Raw genomic sequence first — 20,491 nt, forward strand, 5'->3', positions numbered from 1 at the left:
CAATAAGGGATTCACCTGGTCAATCTACTATATGTCATGGGAAGATCATGTTTTGTAAACTCAGTGTATGTTCACTACATACTTCATTAAGGAGGCAAGGGGTCCACTGCAACATTTAGCCAGTAGCGGTACCTGTGTAAAATCACTATTGTGATAATTGCTTTGTTTGCTCTATAACCTGTTAGTTCATATGCCTTGCGACCTTGATATACACCTTTGTTTCACTACAAAACCGGAGTGCAATGTCTGTCCGATGAAGTCCACGAAGCATATTGCATGTAACAAACAGTTACATGACCAACAGTCATGCAAGTTACTGGTTCCGACATTTTCAGACTACTAAAGAGTTACAGCAAGTCGCAAAGAAAACAGGAGCTGCATCCAATATTCCAACACAATTTTAACTACAACACTTCAACAGCATCAAATCACCTATGCTTAGTCTAATACAGTTACAACTAAAAGATACCAAAAACAATTTAGTCCAATCAACGTAAGCTAAATATGATGCGGCTGTCCATGGTTCTGATTTGTGTGTGTGTGTGTGTGTGTGTGTGTGTGTGTGTGTGTGTGTGTGTGTGTGTGTGTGTGTGTGTGTGTGTGTGTGTGTGTGTGTGTGTGTGTGTGTGTGTGTGTGTGTGTGTGTGTGTGTGTGTGTGTTGGTAGAGCATGGTGTTTGTAATGAATGCCAGGGTAGCGGATTTGATTCCCGGAGCCACCCATACGTAAAATGTATGCCCATATGACTGTAAGTTGCTTTGGATAAAAGCATCTGCGAAGTGACATATATTATGTTGATTAAATGGTCTATGACTGTCATACAGTACACACTTTTATTTTTTGTTGTCCTAGGCTACCTGGCTAAAATGCTCGATTGCAAGCCTAACTTCATTTCATGGACAACGTTAGCTAGTTAACATTAGACTTCTACATCCTCTCTGTCCAGGGGCACAAAGTATGAATTTATGGTTGGATCAGAATCGCCATTATAATCATTGGCCAGTACGGAGATAAGTAAAAACCACAAGTCCAAATCCCTATCTCCATTCATGGCTAATTTAGGAAACAGACAATTTTAGCTAGCTAGTTAGCCACCGTAGGACAACACAACAAGATGCAACAATTCAAGTTGTTTCTGTCAATGACATATTCCTCTTGATGCGATGTGATGGAGTGAAGCCTAATCCAAACTGGCGTTCCTTTACACAGTTGAGCTGAATCATTTTAGCTCAATGCTGATTGGCTATTACTTTATATTTTTTTTCTCAAGGGAGGCCAAATGCTCACTGGCTTCCCTTGCAATTCAATGCTATTGGCGGCGACAATACCATACTGTTTATGACCAGACAGCATCAGATAGATGGTCTACACATACAGAAACAGAGGAGCGTTGTTTCGCTCGGTTTGATGCTTTTTCCAGTGAGATACATTCAGCCTCATGCAAATTGAAGGAAACTTATGAAAACACAGAGACCAAAGATAAATTATTTTATACATGTATTTTTAGTTTTTGGGGAGGCCTGGCAACCCTTGGCATCCATGAATACATACCACTGCAATTAGCTACTGTTTTTGATTTCCATTTGGAATAATATGAGCTGCATACTCCACTAAAACCATAATATGTACTATTTTTATTTTCTCTCTTATTTCCTATACTGAACCATGTATAAGTAAAAAAGAGAGTCAATAACGTCTAACCCTCTCTCTCTCTTGAATCTGATTAGTCTAGCTAAATCCATCACCTGAAGGCACACCTTTCCGTACGGTGCGCTCACATTTCTTAATTCCAGCCGCAAGAGGGAGGTGTTGATTGTGATACAGAACCGAGTTGTCTGCTGCTAGTCTGCCTATCATCATCATCATCATCATCGGGGTCTGGCTGGCTGTTGTATTTGCGTCGGAACGGTCCGAGCTAAAAAAGTGCTTTGGCTAAAGGATGTGGGATTAAAAGAGAATAAACGGACAACATACCTCACTGATTTTAATTTGTTTAACGTTACCGTCTCTGCTTCGAAATGTCGGGGAAAATAGAGAGTAAGCAAGGTAAGCTCGTCTAGACTGGACTAGGTAGATAAATAGCTAACGGTAGCTAGCTGTTAGTCTGGGGTTTGCCTGCCTCTTCTTGTAGCCAGAATTGCGGCCAGCCAGTGTGGTTTGGTCTAGCTGTGGATCAAAGGCCGATTCTAACACCAAACTTCCACATTTTTGTCGTAACAGGAGCTAGCTGGCTATCTACTACATAGTCAATATTTGCTAAACATTCAATCAGTGTTTGACTACCTAGCGAGTTGTTATTAGTTAGCGAGCCAGATAATATTTGATTTCTAGCTAGAGTGCGCTAGAATTGGATAGATGTTCTATCTACATGCTAGGCTAGCTAGCTAACGTAATTGAAATTGAAAACATTAGGTAGCTAGCTAACTGACACGTTAGCTAGCGATTTTCATAACGTGTGTTCTAGCTAGCTACAATGTTGCAATATAGCTAGCTATATTCGGGTTATATTAGTCAAGTTAGCTAGCTAACGTTAGCTGCCTTTTTTCCCTGAAAAGATGGTGACGAGTTTAACGTTATGGAATATGACTAGCTACTGTAGGTAGCTACAGTACAGTCAGCTGTAGCCCGAATAGAATGTTGTCTTGACCGTAACGGTACTAAACTATCGTTTAGTAGCTAAATACTTTCGCTACATCCTAACCTCGTTTGCTAATCCATGTTACTTTTAAGATGCACAGTGACAGTAGTCGTCATTCATTCTAGGGTACGTGGTGGGGTCTAGCTAGGTACTGTAAATTAGTAGGCTAACGTTAGTACAGTAACCTTAAGTGTTTTTTTTTTCCATCCCTATGTTTTTTTTATAGGCAATAATGGTAACGTACTAATCTGGGTTGGTAATATTACAGTACCTCATGCACCACCAGCACTGACTTTACTAATCAGGCACTAGCTATTCGAGGAGAACGACAAGTACTTTGTTTAATTCACTGTGTTTGAGTTTCCCCCTTAGCTTGGGTTCTCGAACTATTATGAGTCATGGCTAGTTCTCTATATCACGGAACACTGAAAAGCTCCTTTGACTGGAGAGTCTCTTCCTCTTCAGTCAAGTGTCCCCATCTGTTGCCACTTGTACCATGTATGTGTTCTATGTATTTTGTGAGTTGTCACTGGAGAGCTAGTTGAGACTGCTATGGACGGGAGTCAAGCCCACCTATCTTTTTTTGCAACCTTGGAATGAATTTGGTATGTTTGTTACTCATACCTGAGTGTATTCGAAAAGTATTCAGACCCCTTGACTTTTCCCCATATTTGTTAAGTTACAGCCTTATTCTAAAATTGATTTGATTTTTTTTAACCCTCAATCTACACTCAATACCTCATAATGACAAAGAAAAAAATGGTTATTAGACATTTTTGCACATGTATGGAAATATGTATTGAAATATCATTCACATAAGTATTCAGACCCTTTACTCAGTACTTTGAAGCACCTTTGCCAGTGATTACAGCCTTGCGTCGTCTTGGATATGATGATATAAGCTTGGCACACCTGTATTTGGGGAGTTTATCCCATTCTTCTCTGCAGATCCTCTCAAGCACTGTCAGGTTTGAATAGGACAGCTATTTTCAGGTTTTTCCAGAGTTGTTCGATCGGGTTCAAGTCCAGGCTTTGGGGCGGCAGGGTAGCCTAGTGGTTAGAGTGTTGGACTAGTAACCGGAAGGTTGCAAGTTCAAACCCCCGAGCTGACAAGGTACAAATCTGTCGTTCTGCCCCTGAACAGGCAGTTAACCCACTGTTCCTAGGCCGTCATTGAAAATAAGAATTTGTTCTTAACTGACTTGCCTAGTTAAATAAAGTTAAAATAAATAAAAGGTCACTCAAGGGCATTCAGAGACTTGTCCCTAGGTCACTCCTGCATTGTCTTGGCTGTGTGCTTAGGGTTGTTGTCCTGTTAGGTGAACATTGGCCCCAGCTTTGGAGCATGTCTTCATCAAGGATCTCTCTGTACTTTGCTCTGTTAATTTTTCCCTCTATCCTGACTAGTCTCCCAGTCCCTGCTGCTGAAAAACTACCCCACAGCATGATACTGCCACCACAATGCTTCACAGGGTCTGAATACTTATGTAAATAAGGTATTTCTGTTTTACAAACATTTCTAAAAACCTGTTTTTGCTTTGTCATTATGGGGTATTGTGTGTTGATTGATAAGGGACAACTTTAGAATAAGGCTAACTTAACAATGTGGAAAAAGTCAAAGGGGTCTGAATACTTTCCGAATGCACTGTATGTCCCACCCCTAAGAATGTCCAAATTACAGTATGCCCTACTCAGTCTATTTCCCTTGTTTGTTTTTGCACTAAAATGTCTGTCTCTGGTTATGAATGGATTGAAAATATGTTCCTGGTGTATCTATTCCGTAATGGTTTATTAGCTCGGATTCCACACTATGCTATAATTTGTGGTTTTGTGCAAACAAGCAAGTAGAATCATGAAATTCTAGAGACGTTGTCCCAATACGAGTTTCAAAATGTGTTGTAGCCTAATTAAAACAAACTCTGTGGTGTAGCCTACAGATGGGGTCTGATTTTAAAGAACTGGGTATTTGCCCAATGGTGGTTGTAACTCATGAGCCATGGGAAAAGGTTTAGGCTAGTGCAAGCAAGTGGAGCAGCACGTGTCTTTTCTCCCCTACAAGTAGCCAGCAGATCTGACCCACATGCTTAGAGCTCCACTAAGGTCGGACAGCCCGCCCGGAAGCGTCACAAGATATGGTTCGGAAAACACACCTTTATCCAGGAATGAGAAATGGCCATTAATCCTCATGCTTGGTAGCAGAAGCCCACACTGCCATTCCAAAAATGGCTATTGTGCCCAATCAGTTTCTTTGTTGTTCAACGACATTCCATAATGGCTGCTGTGGCTACTGCTAGCTAGCATTGTCTCATCCCTGGATTGATGTATGTTTTTTCCGAGCCATATCTTGCGCTGGCTCCGCGTTTTCGTAATCTACCCAAGGAGCCTGTCCGACCCCAGTGCAGCTGTAAGCAAGATGGCATAGCAGTTCAGATGTCTTTTGTCCTCGTCTTGTCGTGTCCTGTATTTGTAAATATATATATAACTTTTTTCACATACTTTTTATTTTCCATCAACTCATCTTCAAAACACTCTCCTGCAACCCGCCTCACCAATTTATATTTATAAAAAAAGTATTATTTACCTCAAATCTGTAATCCTCCAAGAAGCTAGCCAGAAACTAGCCAGAAGCTAGTTCAGAAGCTCGTTCAGAAGCCAGTTAGCTTCTTTACTGGCAAATCGTTAGTATTCAGCTAACCACGGTTTGTGGTCATCAGCTATCCTTTAGCTCGAAAATCTATCGCCAGTTTTGTACGGCGCTGCACGGCTCGGAACGGAACATACCGGACCAATTTTTCTCTCCATGTCCCTGGATTTCAACTGCTCTCTGGGCATTCATACCCGGATCTCACAGCTAGCTAGCTGCTATCCGTGTGACTATCGGCTTTCGTCGATTCCGGAGCAAACATCAATTACTCCGGAGCTAGCCAGCTCTGTCAATCACTCCTGAGTTCCATCAATCACTCCTGGGCTGCAGTCACCTATCCGGACCCGTTTTACTGCCTACGCGGAGCCCCACCGGGCATTCACAACTGGACTGCCGACGTTATCTACCCGAAGGAGGTCCGGCTGGCTCCTCCATCGCGACGTTACCTGAACGCCCATCTGCGGCCTGCTAACCGTTAGCTGTCTTACCGGCTGCTATCTGAATAGACAATCGGACAATTTATTTGTATTATTATTATGTTTCTTCTTGGGCCTCTATAACTATATCTATTGTTTTTGTTGTTGTTGTGTGATTTGGATTAATCGCCTCTACCACACGGAACCCCACTAATCTACTGATGGAACGCAAGAGGTGGCTAACAACAGACCTCCATCCTATGCTAGCTTGCTACTGATGGCCTGGCTAGCTGTCTAAATCGCTGTGACCCCCAACCAACCTCTCCACTCACTGGACCCTTTTGATCACTCGACTAAGCATGCCTCTCCTTAATGTCAATATGTCTTGTCCATTGCTGTTCTGGTTAGTGTTTATTGGCTTATTTCACTGTAGAGCCTCTAGTCCTGCTCACTATACCTTATCCAACCTATTAGTTCCACCACCCACACATGCAATGACATCTCCTGGTTTCAATGATGTTTCCAGAGACAATATCTCTGTCTTCATCACTCAATACCTAGGTTTAACTCTACTGTATTCACATCCTACTATACCTTTGTCTATACATTATACCTTGATGCTATTTTATCGCCCCCAGAAACCTCCTTTTACTCTCTGTTCCAGACGTTCTAGACGACCAATTCTTATTGCTTTTAGCCGCACCCATATTCTACTCCTCCTATGTTCCTCTGGCGATGTAGAGGTGAATCCAGGCCCTGCAGTGCCTAGCTCCACTCCTATTCCCCAGGCGCTCTCTTTTGACGACTTCTGTAACCGTAATAGCCTTGGTTTCATGCATGTTAACATTAGAAGCCTCCTCCCTAAGTTTGTTCTATTCACTGCTTTCGCACACTCTGCCAACCCGGATGTTCTAGCTGTGTCTGAATCCTGGCTTAGCAAGACCACCAAAAATTCAGAAATTTTAATTCCAAACTACAACATTTTCAGACAAGATAGAACTGACAAAGGGGGCGGTGTTGCAATCTACTGCAAAGATAGCCTGCAGAGTTCTGTCCTACTATCCAGGTCTGTACCCAACAATTTGAACTTCTACTTTTAAAAATCCACCTCTCTAAAAACAAGTCTCTCACCGTTGCCGCCTGCTATTATAGACCACCCTCTGCCCCCAGCTGTGCTCTGGACACCATATGTGAACTGATTGCCCCCCATCTATCTTCAGAGCTCGTGCTGCTCGGCGACCTAAACTGGAACATGCTTAACACCCCAGCCATCCTACAATCTAAACTTGATGCCCTCAATCTCACACAAATTATCAATGAACCTACCAGGTACCTCCCCAAAGCCTTAAACACGGGCACCCTCATAGATATCATCCTAACCAACTTCCCCTCTAAATACACCTCTGCTGTCTTCAACCAACATCTCAGCGATCACTGCCTCATTGCCTGCATCCGTAAAGGGTCAGCGGTCAAACGACCTCCACTCATCACTGTAAAACGCTCCCTGAAACACTTCAGCGAGCAGGCCTTTCTAATCGACCTGGCCGGGGTATCCTGGAAGGATATTGATCTCATCCCGTCAGTAGAGGATGCCTGGATATTTTTTTTAAATGCCTTCCTAACCATCTTAAATAAACATGCCCCATTCAAGAAATGTATAACCAGGAACAGATAAAGCACTTGGTTCTCCCCAGACCTGACTGCCCTTAACCAACACAAAAACATCCTATGGCGTTCTGCATTAGCATCGAACAGCCCCCGTGATATGCAGCTGTTCAGGGAAGCTAGAAACCATTATACACAGGCAGTTAGAAAAGCCAAGGCTAGCTTTTTCAAGCAGAAATTTGCTTCCTGCAACACTAACTCCAAAAAGTTCTGGGACACTGTAAAGTCCATGAAGAATAAGAACACCTCCTCCCAGCTGCCCACTGCACTGAAGATAGGAAACACTGTCACCACTGATAAATCCACCATAATTGAGAATTTCAATAAGCATTTTTCTACGGCTGGCCATGCTTTCCACCTGGCTACTCCTACCCCGGTCAACAGCACTGCACCCCCAACAGCAACTCGCCCAAGCCTTCCCCATTTCTCCTTCTCCCAAATCCATTCAGCTGATGTTCTGAAAAAGCTGCAAAATCTGGACCCCTACAAATCAGCCGGGCTAGACAATCTGGACCCTTTCTTTCTAAAATTATCTGACAAAATTGTTGCCACCCCTATTACTAGCCTGTTCAACCTCTCTTTCGTGTCGTCTGAGATTCCCAAAGATTGGAAAGCAGCTGCGGTCATCCCCCTCTTCAAAGGGGGGGACACTCTTGACCCAAACTGCTACAGACCTATATCTATCCTACCCTGCCTTTCTAAGGTCTTCGAAAGCCAAGTCAACAAACAGATTACCGACCATTTCGAATCTCACCATACCTTCTCTGCTATGCAGTCTGGTTTCAGAGCTGGTCATGGGTGCACCTCAGCCACGCTCAAGGTCCTAAACGATATCTTAACCACCATCGATAAGAAACATTACTGTGCAGCCGTATTCATTGATCTGGCCATGGCTTTTGACTCTGTCAATCACCACATCCTCATCGGCAGACTCAACAGCCTTGGTTTCTCAAATGATTGCCTCGCCTGGTTCACCAACTACTTCTCTGATAGAGTTCAGTGTGTCAAATCGGAGGGTCTGCTGTCCGGACCTCTGGCAGTCTCTATGGGGGTGCCACAGGGTTACATTCTTGGACCGAGGTCGCTCTTGCTGCTGGTGAGTCTCTGATCCACCTCTACTCAGACGACACCATTCTGTATACTTCCGGCCCTTCTTTGGACACTGTGTTAACAACCCTCCAGGCAAGCTTCAATGCCATACAACTCTCCTTCTGTGGCCTCCAATTGCTCTTAAATACAAGTAAAACTAAATGCATGCTCTTCAACCGATCGCTACCTGCACCTACCCGCCTGTCCAACATCACTACTCTGGACGGCTCTGACTTAGAATACGTGGACAACTACAAATACTTAGGTGTCTGATTAGACTGTAAACTCTCCTTCCAGACCCATATCAAACATCTCCAATCCAAAGTTAAATCTAGAATTGGCTTCCTATTTTGCAACAAAGCATCCTTCACTCATGCTGCCAAACATACCCTTGTAAAACTGACCATCCTACCAATCCTCGACTTTGGCGATGTCATTTACAAAATAGCCTCCAATACCCTACTCAACAAATTGGATGCAGTCTATCACAGTGCAATCCGTTTTGTCACCAAAGCCCCATATACTACCCACCATTGTGACCTGTACGCTCTCGTTGGCTGGCCCTCGTTTCATACTCGTCGCCAAACCCACTGGCTCCATGTCATCTACAAGACCCTGCTAGGTAAAGTCCCCCCCTTATCTCAGCTCGCTGGTCACCATAGCATCTCCCACCTGTAGCACACACTCCAGCAGGTATATCTCTCTAGTCACCCCCAAAACCAATTATTTCTTTGGCCGCCTCTCCTTCCAGTTCTCTGCTGCCAATCACTGGAACGAACTACAAAAATCTATGAAACTGGAAACACTTATCTCCCTCACTAGCTTTAAGCACCAACTGTCAGAGCAGCTCACAGATTACTGCACCTGTACATTGCCCACCTATAATTTAGCCCAAACAACTACCTCTTTCCCAACTGTATTTAATTAATTTATTTATTTTGCTCCTTTGCACCCCATTATTTTTATTTCTACTTTGCACATTCTTCCATTGCAAAACTACCATTCCAGTGTTTTACTTGCTATATTGTATTTACTTTGCCACCATGGCCTTTTTTGCCTTTACCTCCCTTCTCACCTCATTTGCTCAAATTGTATATAGACCTTGTTTATACTGTATTATTGACTGTACGTTTGTTTTACTCCATGTGTAACTCTGTGTCGTTGTATCTGTCGAACTGCTTTGCTTTATCTTGGCCAGGTCGCAATTGTAAATGAGAACTTGTTCTCAACTTGCCTACCTGGTTAAATAAAATTAAAAAATTAAAGCAAGCGGGTCGGATCTGCTGGCTTCCCTACAAGCTGCTATTGTATTTGCTACTGTGTGTACTACTGGGAAATTTCACAGTAACGGAATCACGCGTTGCTAGTTTTTTTCCACTCTAAAATGTATACCAAACAAAAACCATGATTTCAAAGTTTAACAAACCATTACAACTCTATGCACAAGGATTACTTTTAACAATTTCTGCTAAAAAAAATGTACAAAAACTAAGTTGGTGAAAGAACTGTGCAGATGCATACTTTGGTGATAGAATTACTGTAAAATCTCCCACAGATTTTTATGTGGCCACATTTTCCAATAACTCTGTTAAATACACTACTTACCAAAAGTATGTGGACACCTGCTCGTCTGGGGGAAAAAATCTCATTCCCAAATCATGGGCATTAATATGGAGTTGGTCCCCTGTTTGCTGCCACAACACCCTCCACTCTTCTGGGAAGGCTTCCATTCAGCGACGAGCATTGGTGAGGTCGGGCACTGATGTTGGGGGATTAGGCCTGGCTCGCAGTCGGCGTTCCAATTAACCCCAAAGGTGTTCAATGGGGTTGAGGTCAGGGAACTGTGCAGGCCGGTCAAATTCCACACCAATCTTGACACATCATTTCTCTATGGACCTCGCTTTGTGCACAGGAGCATTGTCATGCTGAAGTACGAAAGGGCCTTCCCCAAACTGTAGCCACAAAGTTGGAAGCACAGAATCGTCTAGAATGTCATTGTATGCTGTGCCATGTTGAAAGTGACAGCTCTTCAGTAAGTCCATTCTACTACCAATGTTGTCCTATGGAGATTGCGTGGCTGTGTGCTCGATTTTCATACACCTGTCAGCAACGGGTGTGGCTGAAATAGCCAAATCCATTCATTTGAATGGGTGTCCACATTCTTTGTGTGCGTCGTGTATCTGTTCCAAATGAAGATTCAAAGAAGTCTGTAGAAAGTATGGCTTGTCAACTACGACATAGCACCTTGAGATTGGGAAAACAAATATTTGGGTTATTGAACTACAGCAAGTGAAGTGGATTTACACCCGGTGACGGAATTATGATAACTGAATTATATCATGGGTCCCTGATCTGTACTACACAGAAATGCATTATTATGAATCTAATGCACAGCAAAGAAGAGCAGAGTAAGATAGCGGTTTGTACAGTCCAGTAGAGTATAGTACAATATACTGTATTGTACTCTACTATCCAAACTTGTGAAACACACATCTATGATGGACCGGACCAAATCTGATCCCATCTTTGGACATTAACATTTACATTTACATTTAAGTCATTTAGCAGACGCTCTTATCCAGAGCGACTTACAACTGAATTTGCATATCACCTCAAACTTTCATTGTCATGAGAACTGTCACCTATAATACCCCATTAAAAAACAGACACATGGAGAGTAGTCTTATCCCAGTAAACTGTGGGTGTGAAATTAGCTATAAAAAAACATGTAAAAATATGTAACTAACTGATCCATTGACTGAAGGAATTAAACCTCAAACGTAATCAAATAAATCATTAAAACGTACAATTAAATTCAACCAGAATTAAACTGGACTTGAACAAGAGTGAACATTACAATTTCCTAACTTAGTGGTAAGTGCATCGAAGAATTGCCTCATCAATTTAATGTTAAACAGATATCCATAGGTAGGTTGAGGCCTCTTTTCCTATGAATAATCTAAGGCCCACATTCCTGGTTTCACTTGCTTCATGACCACAGGAAACATCTTTGAATGTAATTGATTGTGGTGCAAGTCCCATTAGCCATGCTCCAGTGCTTGGAGTGAGCATACTGTTCATGTCCGAGGTTCCAGTTGGTTTTGTGAGTCGCCCTCAAAGGCCAGGTTGTCATAATGGGGCTGGATGGCCACCTGGACTGACCCAGGGTCAGGATAGTGCCCCAACGTCTCAAATGTGTGGGTCTCGTCTGCTGGGCTGCTGTGCTTCTCTGTGCCCTGTACGGAGGCATAGCCTGAGGAGGCATAGCCTGAGGAGGCTGTCTCACTGCGGGTGTCATCCAAGGCCAGGGTGGACTGACCAAATTTGAACTACTTTTCAACGTTCATGGACATCTACTGTTGGTCGGTGCTCAGTGGGTGAGGATGCTGGTTACAGTAAATGGAACAAGAGGGGGCTCATGGGTAGGTGTCAGTAAGAGCTGGGAGAGGTGACATTAACTGGAGAGAAAGCAAGGCAGATGGAGAGATGGACAGAGAGGGAGGCGTTGTCCAGACTCGGACTGTTTTAACACTCTCTTGGTTTGACATCCAGACAACAGAAAGACAAAGAAAACCGTTATTAGCTAAAGAACAGTATGCCAGTGGAAGGGAGGACCGTGTAACATATTCGTACCGGTTTGGTCCGCACTGTGAACCCGAATGAATACGTAAAAAATTGTATATTTACAAAATAAAAACACTAGGCTATAGGTTATGCCTACATCCTTTAAGTAAATCTATTTTCAGGCTATTCCGTGAAAACAATTAGTGCACATTGTAATCTATTTTTTAAATCTTAATTGGTGGATTTCAAACCGTCCTTTTGTGAGGCACAGCTGGGAACTAGTTCTGTGTGATGAGGTTGAAAAACCAGAATTGGAGTATCCTCCATCATTTTGACTTCCCAGTAGATTACAACGGCGATGAACAGAGAGTTGTGGATAAAATGTTAACCGTATGTCACCATGCTCAACGAGAATAGCATATGCAGCCGCCAACACCTCAAATATGTTGACACATTTACACCAACATCATCCCAGTATCCTGGAGCAAGACGTAAACGCAAAGAAACAAGACATCCTCTGCATTCAAGCAGAACTTTGCAGCTGATTTTATTATACACTGAAACTGGGTGACAATGGTGCTTACGGATAGGGCTACCATGCTTCTAGCTCTTAGGAGACTTTGCAGTATTTTGCTTTTTTATGTATTATTTGTACTTTTATTAGCCCAGAAATTGTTTTGTGCAATTACATACAGCTGGGAAGAACTTTTGTGTATCAGAGCGGCGGTACCTCACCAGCACTACCAGCATTACAACCAGGAATATGACTTTCCCGAAGCAGATCCTTTGTTCGAACCCCCCGGGGCAATTGAACTGATTCAGAGGCCAACCCTAGAGAATTCTCTTTGGTTATATTAACTGCCGTGTATATCCCTCCCCCCTAAAGCCGATACCACAATGGCCCTCAAAGAACTTCACTGGACTTTATGCAAACTGGAAACCACATCCTGAGGCCGTATTTATTGTAGCTGGGGATTTTAACAAAGCAAATTTGAGAAAAAGGCTGCCGAAGTTCTCGCAACACATCCATCCTAGTACTTACGGTGCTAAAACACTTCAACCACTGCTACTCCAACTTCCGGGATGCCTACAAGGTCCTCTCCCGCCCTCCTTTCGGCAAATCTGACCATGACTCCATTTTGTTCCTCCCTTCCTATAGGCAGAAACTCTAACAGGAAGTACCCATTCTAAGGACTTCAACGCTGGTCTAATCAATCGGAATCCATGCTTCATTATTGTTTTGATCACGCGGACTGGGATATGTTCCGGGTAGCTCCCGAGAATAACATTGACTAATATACTGATACGGTGACTTGAGTTTATTTGGAAGCATGAGTGAAGGATGCTTTGTTGCGAAGTAGGAAGCTGAAATGTGTCTGCCTTCATTTCCCCAAAATATAGACTCTTCGCTATCATTTAACCCTCCAATTTGATATGTTCTTATGAACTTCACATGTTGATGCTCGTGGGTCCTTTTAGATGGAAATGCTCTACTACTAGTGTTTCAGGAAAAATGAGTGTTGGCTATGCAGTGCCCGTTTGGAGCTTCCAGGGACCAGTGATCTTCTGCACAGCAACACTTTGCAGTCATGAAGCAGCATTACCTATCACTCCACAAAAGCCATATCCCTTTGTGGAGCAAGGGAAACAACTAGCCTACTTCAAGTCTCAGGGGGAGTGGTGTCACGTGCACATGGGATGCTACTAGCGCACTGCTAACTAGCTAGCGATTCCACATCAGCTAGGCTACAAAGTTGGGGGGAATTAGATTTACTGTACTAGGGCTGAGCGGTATACTGTATTTTACTACGTACCAGTATTGATGCACGGACCGGTTTGGGTTTTTACCTTCTATAACGCTATTTCAATGTTTGGTTTGTTAGGTGTGATACACTGTGTGTAACGTCCATTTTAATAGTTTACTTCACTACTTGAGTTGTCTCTCCACGCCGCTTTGCACACAGACCTAGCCCCGCCCTCTGTCACTGAAGGAACGCATTTGTTGTTGCTCGACCACGAGACACAAGAGTTCATTCAGTCTGCATGGTCATGCAACAATGTTGACGACAAGAATGTTATTTCCACTTTGCTTAATATAAATCCACAAGCGCTCTATAATTACACTGTTTGTTTCTTACATCCGCAAACATCTAGTTTGTCTTTTAAATCGTGTTCGCATTAATACTAATCGCTAGTTCATGTTATCCGCTAATGCTAAATAGCTGGCGAGCTAGCTAATAAATGTATTGAGTCAGAGCAAACGTAGCTAGCTGTACAGCCAGATACCAGTGATGGTATATGCCTAAATGATCATGTTGTTTGTGCAACAGTACCTTCTAAATCAGAGGAATAGGCAAAGCATGAATATGTTAGGTACATTAAGTAACTAAGAGAATGTTTAATCTATTAAAAAATTATAGGGTCCCCTAGGAAACACTGACCAACACTTTGTTTGAAAATAACTCCTCCCTGGCATTTCTTTAATTGTCATGTCAAACGCTGTATTCAAATATGGCCTACATTTGTTTGCCCATATCGTGCAGCCCTACGTGGCAGTGTGGAAATGATCTCAAATGAGTGCAGGAAAGGCAGAAATGAATGAAAATGTATACTTTTTTGGGGGGGGTGGGTGAAGTTTTAATTGAACAGTATAAAACGATCATAATGGAGAAAGACTCATTGAAATCACTTAGAATGTGTGTTGCCGCCCGAGGGTCATGCACTACTCATAAAGCAAATTGTTGAACTTTTATTATTCAAAAACATAAAATACAATCTGAACGTCTGAAATGTAAAAAATATCGTAGTCATACACTTTACTGTGTTTTATTTTAAAGTAATGGTTAATCGTTTCCAGATTTCTATTAAATATGACCTATAATTACTTACAATATGAGTTAAATAGTTTTCCTTCAAAAAAATGGTAATTAAGTATGTTAAAAAGCAGGTTTTCTGTTTTGTAATGGTGTTAGGCTTACACCAACAACAGAATGGTGTGAGTGTATGCTGGTTATTTAAAAATATGCATGCGAGTAGAACGCTGATTGGCCAGCTCATATACTTCATGAGGAAATGGCAAGCATTTTTAAAACCGTCTGTTTGAGATACACGTATGAAGTGTTTCCCCCACCCAATTTATGCTTTGGCCACAAATAAGTCAGCAACATTATTTGGGTGTGAGTTCACAGCATATGTGATATTTTCACTCAGTTACTTTAAGTATGTCTATGTTTTGCAGACAAAATCTTTCCAGAGCCGACAGATCCGTATTGAACACAGTCTGAGGTCCTACATTTCATTGTATGTGCTCTCTCTTGAAGTGATGTTGCTTAATACTAGCAGTAGGTGTATTTTAGGCAGACACTTCCTCCCACGGGGAGAGAGCTATAGATGCAATGTCTTTTTGTTGTGGCTGCATCTCTAAAATTAACCTTCATCTTCAGTTGTTCTCCCACTAGATCTCTGCAGTTTTTCTTGGTTGAGAGACCAGATACGTTTTTATGCGTGACCTACTTCTGTGGTTGTTTCGGGGTTTATTTAAATGTGGAGAGGCTGAGACCTACTAACATGGTGAGAACACTGCCTCAGTCATGGCTGTTCTGGCCTCTCCTTTGTTTACAACCATTGTGGAGAAACCTCCCTCTCGGTGAAGTGATTTCCACCCTCACACAGAGACCGAGTAAACAGCCGAGTTTACTGTACCCTCTTACTTATGTTACTTTTCTTCTCAAGCTAGCTGGACTGGCTGTTGCAAATGGATGCATAGCAATCAATCATGCCTTATTGTCAAGAGTTAACTCCCAGTAGTACGGTGTTTCAGTTCAATTAGTTTTGAAATGTAATAGGAAGTAGTGAGGAGGACCCTGACTCAACAACGGGCTATGCAGGCTGTTGTCTGAATGTATCTATTACAGGAAGGCAAATGGTTCAGCCCTCACACGATGTTGGAGACCGATGCCTCAGCCATTTAGTTTATCTTTTGGTTTAATAGTCGGTGTGCATGTTGACCTGAGAGAAAAGTGACCTGTCATAGCTTGCAGGAAATAGCCTGTCATCCACAGTAGCCAGCTGTTAACATCCTATTGAGCGGCAACAGCCAGCTTCCGGCAAGGAGAGCAGTCAGAACACACACACACACACACAGCCTCATTTATTGTTCAATGTCTAGGCCTAGATGGATTAATTCTGTCGCACATGATCGATGTAGACTACACATTTTTATCAACTTGAGCACTGCTCAATAGCGGAGGTGCTAATTCCTTGTTTTGCTAAGTTCACCGTATTGTACATTGCTCTCCATTTACTATGTTCTTGTATGCTCATTAGCAAAGTATACACTATCCCAATTTTAGCTTCAAGACACCAGAGATGTGAAAAACCTAAAGTAGATTGTACTGATTTATTGGCACATTGAACCATATCGCGCGCCAAAGTATAAAAACTTTGTATACAGTGTTAAAACAATGAAGTCATATCTGAATTGTGCCATCTTTATGCACGTTCGCCATTGTTTTTGTGCCCTGCTTGCTGTTTAATGACTTGGTCTATTGAGGTGTTTCTTACCACTCTTTGTAATGGCCTCTGTATTATTTGATCACTGGGTGTGCCGTGCCGTCAGCAATGCTGGGAGTAGCCTAGATACGAGCTCCAAACGATGGCTTTTTTGTTTTTCTTCAACTTGTCTACACCACTTAATTCACTGAGCAAGTCAATGTTTAGGCTAGGTGTATAAGCCTTTTTTTTTTGAAGATATATCGTTTGAAAGTCTTGACTGAAATAATAGTGTACACTTTAGTGCTGAGTGATTTGTGCTTTTTGAGGTTGGTTTGGTTTCAGGTTGGTTTATATTTTCAAAAATGATATACATACATTATGTAGGTTCAATGCAGTAACAACACAGAATGAAACATTTGATTGTAGTGACTGCCCATTACTATCACTTATTAGGCTCTAACCATAATTTATTCATATTACCTAAATAAAATATTTAGCCACACACACACAGTACCAGTGAAAAGTTTGGACACCTACTCATTCCAGGTTTTTTCTTTATGTTTACAATTTTCTACATTGTAGAATGATAGTAAAGACATCAACATATGAAATAACACATGGAATCATGTAGTAACCAAAAAAGTGTTCAAATATGTTTTATATGTTAGATTCTTCAAAGTAGCCACCCTTTGCCTTGATTACAGCTTTGCACGCTCTTGGCATTCTCTAAACCAGCTTTATGAGGTTGTCACCTGGAATGCAATTTCAATTAACAGGTATGCCTTGTTAAAAGTTAATTTGTGTAATTTCTTTCCTCTTTAATGCGTTTGAGATAATCAGTTGTGTTGTGACAAGGTAGGAGTGTTATATAGAAGATAGCCCTATTTTGTAAAAGACCAAGTCCATTTTATGGCAAGAACAGCTCAAATAATCAAAGAGAAATGACGGTCCATCATTACTTGAAGACATAAAGGTCAGTCAATCTGGAAAATGTTACGAACTTTGAAAGTTTATTCAAGTACAGTCGCAAAAACCATCAAGCGCTATGATAAAACTGCCTCTCATGAGGACCACTACAGGAAAGGAAGACCCAGTTTAGATATTTAGATGTCTGTTACTTGAACTCTTGGGCCTAGAAACACAAGTAATGGATTTAATTAGACCGGTGGAAATATGTCCTTTGGTCTGAGTCCAAATGTGTGATTTTTGGTTCAAACCGGCGTGTCTTTAAGACTTAGAAATGGTGAATGGGTGACCTCTGCATGTGTGGTTCCCACCGTGAAGCATGGCGGTGGAGGTCTGATGGTTTGGGGGTTGCTTTGTTGGTGACACTATCTGATTTTATTTAGAATTCAAGGCACACTTAACCAGCATGGCTACGACAGCATTCTGCAGGGATACGTCATCCCATCTGGGTTGCACTTAGTGGGAATATAATTTGTTTTTCAACAGGAAATTGACCCAACACACCTATTTTTGAATCCCAGCCACTGAGACCTGAATGCAGTGCTAGATTCAGAAATCATATGACACCAATGTATTTCATTGATTTGTTTTGGGGTCCCAGTGTCCATTTGCAAGGTTCACTATGTTGTCCTTAACGTATGATGCCTGGCTACCATTGGACACGTGTCCGGACTCCGGTGTATTTAAGGCCACTGCTGCTCAGGCAAGACTGAGTTGAGCAGTCAAGCTGTTGCCACGGGTGTCTCCAGGGGAAGACTGTTGCAGTGTGTGGTGAGCATCTCTCCACACGATCTGCCCTCAGGTCTGCACTGAGGTGGAACTAATAGAGTTTTAGTGGAAACCACTGCACATTGGGAAGCACTGCACAGGGAAAGGGAATCATAAAATGCATATGCCTAGTTTTTATATTGCTACGTGACAAGTGTATATGAAATTAGCCGGAGACAACACACCCAGTGACAATCAACCTCTCCTTGTCCTAGTCTGTAATCCCCACATACAGTGGGGCAAAAAAGTATTTAGTCAATAACAAAAGTTTATCTCAATACTTTGTTACATACCCTTTATTGGCAATGACAGAAGTGAAGACTTACAGAACATGCTTGACAAGGTTTTCACACACTGTTGCTGGCATTTTGGCCCATTCCTCCATGCAGATCTCCTCTAGAGCAGTAATGTTTTGGGGATGTTGCTAGGCAACATGGACTTTCAACTCCCTCCAAAGATTTTCTATGGGGTTGAGATCTGGAGACTGGCTAGGCCACTCCAAGACCTTGAAATGCTTCTTACGAAGCCACTCCTTCGTTGCCCGGGCGGTGTGTTTGGGATCATTGTCATGCTGAAAGACCCAGCCACGTTTCATCTTCAATGCCCTTGCTGATGGAAGGAGGTGTTCACTCAAAATCTCACGATACATGGCCCCATTCATTCTTGCCTTTACACGGATCAGTCGTCCTGGTCCGTGAAAAACAGCCCCAACGCATGATGTTTCCACCCCCATGCTTCGCAGTAGGTATGGTGTTCTTTGGATGCAACTCAGCATTCTTTGTCCTCCAAACACGACGAGTTGAGTTTTTACCAAAAAGTTATATTTTGGTTTCATCTGACCATATGACATTCTCCCAATCTTCTTCTGGATCATCCAAATGCTCTCTAGCAAACTTCAGACGGGCCTGGACATGTACTGGCTTAAGCAGGGGGACACGTCTGGCACTGCAGGATTTTGAGTCCCTGGCGGCGTAGTGTGTTACTGATGGTAGGCTCTGTTACTTTGGTCCCAGCAGGTCATTCACTAGGTCCCCCCGTGTGGTCCTGGGACTTTTGCTCACCGTTCTTGTGATCATTTTGACCCCACGGGGTGAGATCTTGCGTGGAGCCCCATATCGAGGGAGATTATCAGTGGTCTTGTATGTCTTCCATTTCCTAATAATTGCTCCCACAGTTGATTTCTTCAAACCAAGCTGCTTACCTATTGCAGATTCAATCTTCCCAGCCTGGTGCAGGTCTTCAATTTTGTTTCTGGTGTCCTTTGACAGCTCTTTGGTCTTGGACATAGTGGAGTTTGGAGTGTGACTGTTTGAGGTTGTGGACAGGTGTCTTTTATACTGATAACAAGTTCAAACAGGTGCCATTAATACAGGTAACGAGTGGAGGACAGAGGAGCCTCTTAAAGAAGTTGTTACAGGTCTGTAAGAGCCAGAAATCTTGCTTGTTTGTAGGTGACCAAATACTTATTTTCCACCATAATTTGCAGATACATTCATTAAAAATGTGATTTTTGGGGATTTTCTTCCCTCATTTTGTCTGTCATAGAAGTCTACCTATGATGACATTTACAGGCCTCTCATCTTTTTAAGTGGGAGAACATGCACAATTGGTGGCTGACTTTTTTGCTCCACTGTAGTTTAAGATGGCCACCGTCATTCCTGTTCCCAATCATTATACGGCTTCATGCTCCAATGACTACCGCCCCGTAGCACTCACATCTGTAATCATGAAGGGCTTTGAGAGGCTGGTTATGGCACACAGCAACTCTAACATCCCAGACACCTCAATTTACATTCCCCCCAACAGAACCATAGATGACACCATCTCAATTGCACTCCACACTGCCCTCACCTACCTATGTGAGTATATTTGTTCATTGAGTACAGACAGCTCAGCGTTCTACACCATTGTCCTCTCCAAGCGCATCACCAAGCTTTGGACCCTGGGACTGAACACCTCCCTCTGCAACTAGATCCTGGACTTCCTTACGGACCAACCCCAGGTGGTGAGGGTAGGCAACATCACCTCTGCCACGCTGACCCCTAACACGGGGGCCCCACAGGGGTGTGTGCTTAGTCACCTCCTGTACTCCCTGTTCACCAACGACTGCGTGGCCATGCACGACCCCCACATCATCATCAAGTTTGCTGACGACACAATGGTGGTTGGCCTGATCACCTGTGACGATGAGACAGACTACAGGGCGGAGGTCAGTGACCTGGCAGTGTGGGGCTGGAACAACAAGCT

At 42.7% G+C, this 20,491-nt stretch overlaps 1 protein-coding gene across 4 annotated transcripts in view; it reads left to right on the forward strand.

The window, feature by feature from the left end:
* The first annotated feature begins 1,781 nt into the window (after positions 1-1,781).
* Positions 1,782-20,491, forward strand: part of LOC118358045 (rap guanine nucleotide exchange factor 1-like) — a 53,754-nt gene continuing 35,044 nt past the window's right edge. Inside the window, exon 1 of one of the 4 annotated variants that reach the window (XM_035735427.2) lies at positions 1,782-2,046. In XM_035735427.2, the coding sequence (XP_035591320.1) occupies positions 2,019-2,046 (28 nt within the window). In that variant the 5' untranslated portion in view covers positions 1,782-2,018. The remainder of the gene's footprint in view (positions 2,047-20,491) is intronic. The other 3 variants (XM_035735428.2, XM_035735429.2, XM_035735430.2) reach the window with 3 other exon arrangements.

This window comes from Oncorhynchus keta, chromosome 25 (genome assembly GCF_023373465.1).
Source record: "Oncorhynchus keta strain PuntledgeMale-10-30-2019 chromosome 25, Oket_V2, whole genome shotgun sequence".
NCBI lineage: Eukaryota > Metazoa > Chordata > Actinopteri > Salmoniformes > Salmonidae > Oncorhynchus > Oncorhynchus keta.